The sequence below is a fragment of the Mus pahari genome, chromosome 10, assembly GCF_900095145.1.
Source record: "Mus pahari chromosome 10, PAHARI_EIJ_v1.1, whole genome shotgun sequence".
In the NCBI taxonomy this organism is placed as follows: domain Eukaryota; kingdom Metazoa; phylum Chordata; class Mammalia; order Rodentia; family Muridae; genus Mus; species Mus pahari.
This window is the reverse complement of record NC_034599.1, coordinates 108,875,276-108,884,396: the sequence shown is the minus strand read 5'-3', so window position 1 is coordinate 108,884,396 and position 9,121 is coordinate 108,875,276. Positions and strand designations below refer to the sequence as shown.

The following is a 9,121-nucleotide window of genomic DNA, read 5'->3' as shown; positions in this document are numbered from 1 at the left end:
AGAGAGAGAGAGAGAGAGAGAGAGAGAGAGAGAGAGAGAGAGAGAGAGAATGTATGTGTGTGGCATGATGGGCACATGAAGACCAGAGGGCAATCTTTCCTGATTGATCTCCTCCTCCCACTTTGTTTGAGACAGTCCAGCTTAACCTGGGTGACACATTTCTCAGATGTGTCAGATCATGGACACATGTGTTATTGCATTTGATTGGTATGTGAGCTCAGGGATTTGAACCCAGGTTGTCAAGCTTATGCACTAAGCCATCTCCCCATCCTCCCGGAAATTTTTTTTAGGGCTTCCAATGTTTGTGGAGTGGTTCATGTGCATGTTTCCCTGGCTCAACATGTCAGCTTCTCTCAGTCTTGTTTCCCCTGTCACTCTGTTGGACACACCCACACTGACCTTTCAACAAAGAATGTCATGCTGCTCCCACCACAGGGCCTTTGTACACTCTGTTCCCATCACAGGGCCTTTGTACACACTGCTCCCACCACAGGGCCTTTGTACACACTGATCCCACCACAGGGCCTTTGTACACACTGCTCCTACCACAGGGCCTTTGTACATGCTGCTCCCACCAGTTGGAACTTGTCTCTCTCACCTGCTTAACTCTTACTCATCCTTCTCTTAGCTGTCACCTTTCCTCATATAAGACTTTCCTGGGACAAACATCTCCATTTATAGTATAACACACCTGTCTCTCTGGTGTGAGTTTGGATTTTGTGTTCATTCACATTAGGGCCATTTAGTCTGCACCTTTCTTTCACCAGACTTTATAACTTCTAATGATAGCATCAAAGGTGTATGTGTGTGTGTCTTTGTATGTGTGTCTGTCTGTGTCTGTTTATGTGTCTATCTATATCTGTCTATGTGTGTGTCTATTTGTGTGTAATCTATGTCTGTCTGTGTGTGTGTCTGTCTGTGTCTGTGTGTGTTTATGTGTGTCTGTCTGTCTCTGTGTGTGCTTTTGTCTGTGAGTCTGTGTATGTCTAACTGTCAGTGTGTCTGTTTCTCTCTCTCTCTCTCTCTCTCTCTCTCTCTCTCTCTCTCTCTCTCTCTGTGTGTGTGTGTGTGTGTGTGTGTGTGTGTGTGTGTGTGTGTGTGTGTAAATCAGAGGAAACCCTTGAGCATGGTTCTCTAGTAGCCACCCACTTGTTATTTGATGCAGGGCTCTCACTGGCCTAGAATTTACTAGAAGGCTCATCTGGCTAGCCAGGGGCTCCAGGGAACTTCCTGTCTCTGCCTCTTCGAACTGAGATTAAGATGTGTCTGCTTTACCCTTGGGTTCTGAGGGCTGTACTCTGGTCTTCATACTCGTGAGGCAAGCACTTTCCCAACTGACCCATCTCCTCAGCCCAAGACTTGTTTTTGTTGAGCCGCTAATGTGTAGCACAGCCCTGTCTTGTCTTGCAGGAGTTAGTAAGAGTTGCTTAACCACGTCTCTCTGTTTGATTGATAGGTGTACCTGGCATTCTCTCACAGCTTAACCTGGCAGAAACACCTCCTCCAACATGGCTTGGAGTCCTAGGGCTCTGACACTTCTCACGGTTAGACAGGTCATTACAGTGAAAATCACGAAAGGCATTCTCACGAGTTAGCCGCCGTCTCTAACCTCTGGTCACACGGTACTTACATGCTTGGATTCAGTGCCTCTGTTATAATCCGGGCCGCCAAGGAGTAGTAATCAAGGCCAGCATAGAGCTGGTTGAAAAATCTTGGATGGTCTGTAATAGGAAAACAAAGCCTTCACTTTCACAGCGACGGGGCCTCAACGGGTCTTTCACACAAAGGTCAGCCCAGTGAGATTCCACGTAAAGGACTCTCAGAGTCAGCATAGACATCTATAGAATAGAGATAGGGATTTGCTACACCAAGGAAGGGCTCTCAACTGAGCAGAGCCACAAAGGGCCTCTCAGTTCTAGATATGGTCTGAGCCTACTCTGGGTGAGTCGGATTTGTGGACCTTATTATATGTAAATACATATCAATTTTAAAAGTACTTAGCATATATACAAGAAAAACTGTTAAGGTTCCTTTTCTGTGTATGGATTTGTGTACATGTTCATGCATGTGTTTATGTGTGTGTGCACAGGTCTATGTATGCACATGCATGTGTACACATGTGTGTGCCCCTACAGGCCAGAGGTTGGTGGCAGATGTCTCTCTCAGTTTCTCTCCACCTTAGTTTAAGATGCAGTCTGTTATTCCACCCTGAGCTTGCCCATTCACCTCTACTGGCTGACCAGTGGGGTCCTGTGATGGGCCTGCCTATCTCCATAGCTGAGTTTAGAGCTGCGTGAAGCCTCACCTGGCCTTTAAGGTGGGGACCAGGAAGGTAGAACTCCAGTTCTCAAGGTTGCACGGCCAGCGAGTTGTCAGAGGACCCATCACCCCCTGTGGTCCCCTTCTCCCACCCCATGAAGTGCATTGGCGTAACTCTTTCTCCGTATCAACATTTCTCAGTAAAACTGGAGAGATTGAGAGCTTTGCTTTAACTTCCTTCCTGTTTCTCCTGCTATCCATAGCCTCCTGAGCCCCTGAGAAATGGTCCCTAACACCATTTCCCCCAGTGTCACAGATTTCAAGTGTTCACCCATAAGTGGCAGTCAGGGAGTGGCCTTCCTGTTCCTCCTGAGGCGCAGCCTGACTGGCAAGAAGCAGATGGGGTGGCAGCTGTGACTCAGCGCTCAGTTCAGACACTTCCGGATTCAACCTACTTCAAACTCCATCTTTAAAATCTTGTTTGTCACAGAGTAGGAGCCTCCCCCCTCCCCTTCCCCCTTTCCCTCCCCCAACTCCACAGCCCTCACTCCCATCCTTACTTAAAAGGTCTCATAAAAGTCCCCAGCTTTCCAAGTGTGAATCTTCACACCAAACGCCAGGCTAAGCAGCTTGACATTCTCAGAGATGAGAAACACAACATGATAAGAGGCACAAAGGCAGGAGCCTTTCTAATTTGGGACGTGTGGGAAAATGGGTTTGGTTATAGAATTGAATGGGGGTCCCCCCCCTCTCCTTCAACCGTGGGTCCAAATCGAAGCAAATGCCTTTTCAATTAAGCATAGAAAACTCACTCTGATCTGGCAGAGATAACCAGACATCTCTACAAGTAATTTTAATAGGCTTTTTTTTAAAGTTCTGCGTTAATTTATGATTGATTTCCATGGTAACATTATGGAAAATACTCAGTAAACTGAAAACAATCTACTGCATTAAATGTCACTCCCGACTTCTGACAGGCACTGTAATAATGAAGGAGGTGTCTCTGCTTAGGAGATTCTGACTGGGTTTTAGATATATGCGCCAGGCTTTCCCAAGGGAACTTAATCCAATTATTTTTAGTCAGGATTTTATGGTGTTCTTTCCACTAAATTTAGTTCAGTGTTGGAATTCACAGAACATAATGCCTGTGTAGATTAAGACACTGGATTACCTTCTCAGAACTGGAAAGTGTGCACATTTCAGAAAAGCAGCCCTGCCTCCCCCTTTGAAACATCTTCCTTGGGTATTTGTCCTATGGTAGCAATCAGGCTCGTGACACAGCACCACTGATTACTGAAAGCCACAATAGTGATGGCATTCGTGTGAAAATCACAACAAAACCTAACATTTACTGGTTTGGGTTTTTGTTTTTTTTTTTTTTTATGAGTCTCAAATGTCCAAGCTATCCTTGAATTCACTACATAGCAGAGGATGACTTTGAACTCCTGGTCTTCCTGCCTTCATCTCCTGAGTGCTGGGATTATAGGTGTGAGCCACCATGCCTGGTTTATTCAGTGACAGGAATAGAACCCAACTGAGCTGTATCTGCAGGCCTCCTATTTCTTTTATATCTGCCTAGAGATTTTAATTTTTTATTTTGATTCTGGAAGATTTGATTAAATAAGTTGGTAATTAGAAGCCAAGAGTAGACAATATCCTCTAAATAAATCTATTTTTGCACTTTTCCTTCCTTCCTTCCTTCCTTCCTTCCTTCCTTCCTTCCTTCCTTCCTTCCTTCNCTTCCTTCCTTCCTTCCTTCCTTCTCTCCCTCCCTCCCTCCTTCCTTCCTTTCCTTCCTTCCTTCCATCCTTCCCTCCCTCCCTTCCTTCCCTCCTTCCCTCCCTCCCTCCTTCCTTCCTTCCTTTCTTCCCTTCTTCTTCTTTCTCCTTCTCCTCCTCTTCCTCCTCACCCTCCCCTACCCTCTCCCTCCTTCCTCTTCTCCTTCCTTCTCCCCCTTCTCCTTCCTCCTCCTCTTCCTCCCACTCTCCCCTCCTCCTCTTTCTCCTCGTTCCCCACCTCCTCATCCTTTTGGCATTCTCTGGGCCACAGACACATTTTTAAGTCCCATAACATAGTTACATAATCAAAATAACATCACAGTTTACTAACTAATACATAGGAACTATCGTGGAAATCTTGGCTACCTGTGGAGGACAAAGATCGAGAAGGAAAAGACAGGGATCCCAGGGCTCACACATTAACTGATTCCTTGACAATTGTTCTGCCTTGAAAACAAATCTGTGTTAGGGATGAGAGGGACTCACATAGAAATCTGCATCAGAGCCACGGTTTGCTTGACCCATGTATCTTGTGCTTTACACACTGGAACCCTCGTGTTTACTAAGAGGTGAATGGCAGGCTAGGTCTGGGACATGACAAGGCCTTACTGGTTTTGACGCTGAAGTGGATGACATCTTGGCAGAGTTTCAGCAGTTTGTCCTGTGACTCGCCTGTGTCCCTCATTTCCAGGTCAAGGAGCTGCCTCAGCTGCTCAGGGGGCTGCCACTCGCATACCTGGAGATGGAGTGATAGCTCACGGTTAACCGCGTTCCCCGGGGAGCCCAGGATGGGGGCACTGGAAGAGCCAGAACTCTGTCCCCAGGTAGTTCTGAAAGAGCAGAGGACATGTGATCCCCAGGTAGTTCTGAAGGAGCAAAGGACACGTGAATTCAATTCTCAGGGCCACAGCCCATCTCTAACGGAGCTGCGGGAGGAGTGTGGATCCAGTGGGGACCAGAGTGGTCCGTTCAGACCTCCTAGGAGAACCAACATGAGACTGGTGACAGATGTCAGGACAGAGTGAGGCAGGCTGAGATGGGGTACGACTCACAGAATACTCCAGGTGGAAATGACACAGGCTGGAAGATCAGGCCGCCTGCAGCATCTAAGATGTCATGGAAGCGTGCTAGGTCCACAGCATAAATCAGAGGAAAGAGAAAAGCATCCCAGAAAGCGAGACACTGTCCCAGAGCATCCTCTCTTCCTTCCCCACACAGTCTGTCAGCCCAGCTGCCAGAGCAGGCCTCTCTGCCTCAAACCATTTCCACATATTTCTGCTCAAACACCTTCACCTACTTCCCAGCTTCATCAAGATCAACGTAGAAGAAAGTATGGAGATATAAACTCATCCCGTGTGTGCTGTTTCTCTGCCTGCATTTCTTCTCCAGCACGCCTACTGCCTGACTAACTAACCTCTCTATTCCTCGGACATAGCAAGTTTGCACACACTGCTGGGGTCTCCACATGTTGCGTCGTCCTCTGCCTGGAATGTCCCTCGCTCACCCACCTATCTAATAATGTGTTCCTCCTTTTGTATATCTTTGCTGAAATGTTTCAATTATCATTCATTGATAATTTTGTCAGTTAACATTCCCAGCTGCCCATGACCCAGGCATGGCAACCCTCTCCACTTCCTTCGGCTCTCTGTTTCCCATAGCAGGCATCACCAAGCTAGCCACTCATCCATTACATCCTACACAGTCACCACCACGGGGCTGAGACAGGGGCTCGTCAATCCATGCAGACTGATCATCGTAATTTCAGAGCTCCTCAGTAAAGAAGGGCCGGGGTCAAGTTTAATGGTGGTGAAGGGGTTATGGAAGGGTGTGTTTGGGAAAAGGCGGAAGCGTGAGTCTTAAGTGGAGGCTTAGTGGAGATGTATGGAGCAAGCGAGTGAGTAAGTGGAGAGGGGTAGATCAAGGTGGGCTTTATCAAACTCTTGAGAAGGATCAGAAATAGAACTCTAGGCTTCCTAGGAGGACACCCCAGAGGAAGGTGCTCACAGCTCAGGGATTCCTGGATGACATCGGACAGCACTTACAGAATAGCGTGGCAGGAGTGACCTCTGATAGGGAGGATGATATCAGGGAAGAAGGGAGACCTTCTAGCATGGTTTAATGGGGGCTCAAGCCAAGAATAAATAATAAGCCAAGAATAAAGAGCATCCAAAGAATATGCTGCCAAATGATGCTGCAAAGCCAAGTGAAGGACCAACAAGCCCTCAGGGAATTCATCACCACGGAGGTGTTCTTGGCACTGGCAATGTGACTAGAGAGGTGGGGGTGGAGGTGAGATTAGGGTGGACTGGAGAGGTAGGAGGTGAAGAAAGAGAGGGAGGGACTTCAGACATCTTTATAAAGCTTGGTGGTGGAGAGGAGGGGAGGGGAGGCTGAGGTGAGAGACCAGGGAATAGAAGCGGGCTAGAAGCCAGGTCGGTGGGAAGTGGAAGAAGCCAGAGGAGCTTTCTAGCTGCGTGAGAGGTGCAGAATCCAACTCTCATGATGCCTGCCTGCCAGACAGAGGTGAGTCAAACAGGCCTGAGACTACCCACAAGAATGGCATGGGCACATGAGTCTCAAGGGAACACGGATGAGGGAAAACTGTCTTGGAGGCTGCTTAAGACAGACAACCATCTGTACAATTTACCAGGCCCAAGAACTGTAGAGGCAGAAAGAAGAGTGGATGGTGGGAGCTTGAGGGGCTGGAATGGGCAGGCTATAGGGAACACAGAGGAATCTGGGGGGATGGAATTGATGCGTGTGCTTGTGCGTGTGCATGTGCGTGTGCGTGTGTGCATTTGGGATTCTTGAGCTGGACCACAAAGTCTCTCCCATGGGTCTCCTGTGTCATCTGTCTTTCTCAAACTCTTCTACAAGAGCTTGCTCTGAGCGCTTCTTGCCCTTCTGCAGTGTTTGCCAGCTTTCTTTACTGTCCTGAGCAATAGAATCACCTGTGCAACTCCTCTCAGCCTTCCTAAAACCCATGCTCCCTTAACACTCTACGTCAGGGCGCAGCTCCCATGTGAACCTTCCAAAGCTCTGCCCCAAACTCACTGCCCTCTCACCGGGACCCCCTATTCTCTTTACAAATGAAACTTGACCATTCTAGTTGGATTATAAAGTCATTTTGAAACCAGGCCTTTATCTCGTGTTTCTTTATTTCCTCGAGGGCTCAATTTAATGCCTTTCAAGTAGCCAGCATTCAGTTAACATTTAATTACTGAAAAAAGAGAGTCAAGCTTTAAAAAAAAAATACAACTTAGCCAGACATGGTGGCTCACATCTATAATTCCAGCACTCAAGAGGCTAGAGGAAGGGAGACCAATTTCAGGCCAGCCTGGGCTACATAGATCTTATCTCAAAAAACAAATCCAATCAGTATATCAGTAATGACGGGGTGGGTCCCCTGAGACTCTACCCCAGCAGAGAAAATAATGGCAGCTGATGGACGATGAAGGAGATTCTGTCTCTCTGGGGGGTGTGGGTACTGACAGTGTCTGTGCTGCAGTGGACAGCCAATCCTGCACACAGAAGCACGAGAGTAACATAAGTTGGAGTAACTAGGCTCGTAAAAGAAGTGAAGAAGAAGAGAAATAGGAGGAGGAGAGGGAGGAGGAGGAGGAAGAGCTGCAGCAGCAGTAGGAGGAAGACATACAACTGAGAATGGACGTGGGGGTCATTCTGTCAGGAGCTGGAGGGAAGAGTGAGGCGGACAGGATCAGAACTGCAAAGGGGCTGGAGAGATGGCCCAGTGCTTAGGAGCGCTGATTGCTCTTCCAGAGTACTTGAGTTTTACTTCCAGCATCCACATGGCCATTCACAGCTGTCTATAACTTCAGCTCCGGGGACTCTGACACCGCCTTCTGGCCTCTGTAGGTACTGCATACACACGGAGCACAGACATACATGCAGGCAAGCACTTATACACATGCATATACATTAAAAGTATAATAACTGCATATTTCAAAAAAGGTCATATATGTGTTTGAAACTCACAAAGAATAAATATATCTTTTAAGGCATACTAAATAATAAAACCCAAAAGTTGCTGTCGGGGAACTGTGCTGCTAACCAAACAAGATTCAAAGTATTTCGGGGACGTGCAGAGAAGTCTGATACTAAATTATAAATGTGAGAATAAGTAAAAGCCACCATCAGTTCTGTCCCGAGCCTGACTATTTCTGTCCACGTTCAGAGATCATGACAATCTAGCCTATTAGTTTTCTAATTAGTGACCTACATCTCAGAATAAACACCATCATCTTTGAACTCAGTGATAAACGGCATCTATTTGCTACTAATACAGCTGGATGGGAGATCTCTCCTGTGTCCATTTCCTGGTAATTCAATTTCAACAGATGGAGTGACTGGGATGATAAGAGGCCATGCAGCTCTTGTTCCTGGGGTGTATGGAGAAGTTAGGACTATGAATGCTGAAGCCATGCCACTTGCATTTAGCCCCAGATAAATGTACTAGCATGTGATGAGGGTGAGACACAGGGCCCTCGCTTCCTCCTTCCTTTCTAAAACAGGGACAATAACATGTCTGCTGTTTGTGGGATCATGTAATTATCGAGTGTGTGTGTGTGTGTGTGTGTGTGTGTGTGTGTGTGTGTGTAACTGTATGTTCATATGCCTGCTTGTATGAATAAAGGCCAGAGGACAACCTTTCCTGTCATTCCCTATGTGTTTTCTTTTTACCTTTTCATTGACATCCGTAGCTTTCAAAACCACTTCTTCCATTATGAGCCTACAGGCTTCTTCAACAAATTTTTCTCCAGCTTTCACATCTGTTTGAGGCCCATTAAGTACAACCCCATCCACGAAGATGGGGATCTTCTTACCAGGGGTCATCTCCTTCTGGCCACTGTCTCCTAGGAGGGCACAGAGAGAGTGGGTTTGAGAGCTCACATAATGAAACACAAAGAAACCAATCAAAGATTCCACAAATGGTTTATTTTCACTTACATATTTACTTTAAGCTCTCCCATATGCCTGCATTGTATGTTGAGCATGCTTCCCCTCAGACCCCTGCCCTCCCTTCCTTGCCCCTGTCTGCTCCTGTCAGTCTCCCTGTCCTGTGC

At 47.1% G+C, this 9,121-nt stretch overlaps 1 protein-coding gene across 1 annotated transcript in view; it reads right to left on the bottom strand.

The window, feature by feature from the left end:
- Positions 1 to 8,906, bottom strand: part of Gadl1 (glutamate decarboxylase like 1) — a 139,233-nt gene extending 130,327 nt beyond the window's left edge. The window contains exons 1-3 of the mRNA XM_029543497.1: positions 8,739 to 8,906; positions 4,647 to 4,773; positions 1,631 to 1,721 (exon numbers count right to left, since the gene is read on the bottom strand). Coding sequence (XP_029399357.1) covers positions 1,631 to 1,721; positions 4,647 to 4,773; positions 8,739 to 8,891 — 371 coding nt within the window. The 5' untranslated portion in view covers positions 8,892 to 8,906. The remainder of the gene's footprint in view (positions 1 to 1,630; positions 1,722 to 4,646; positions 4,774 to 8,738) is intronic.
- Positions 8,907 to 9,121: the final 215 nt, after the last annotated feature.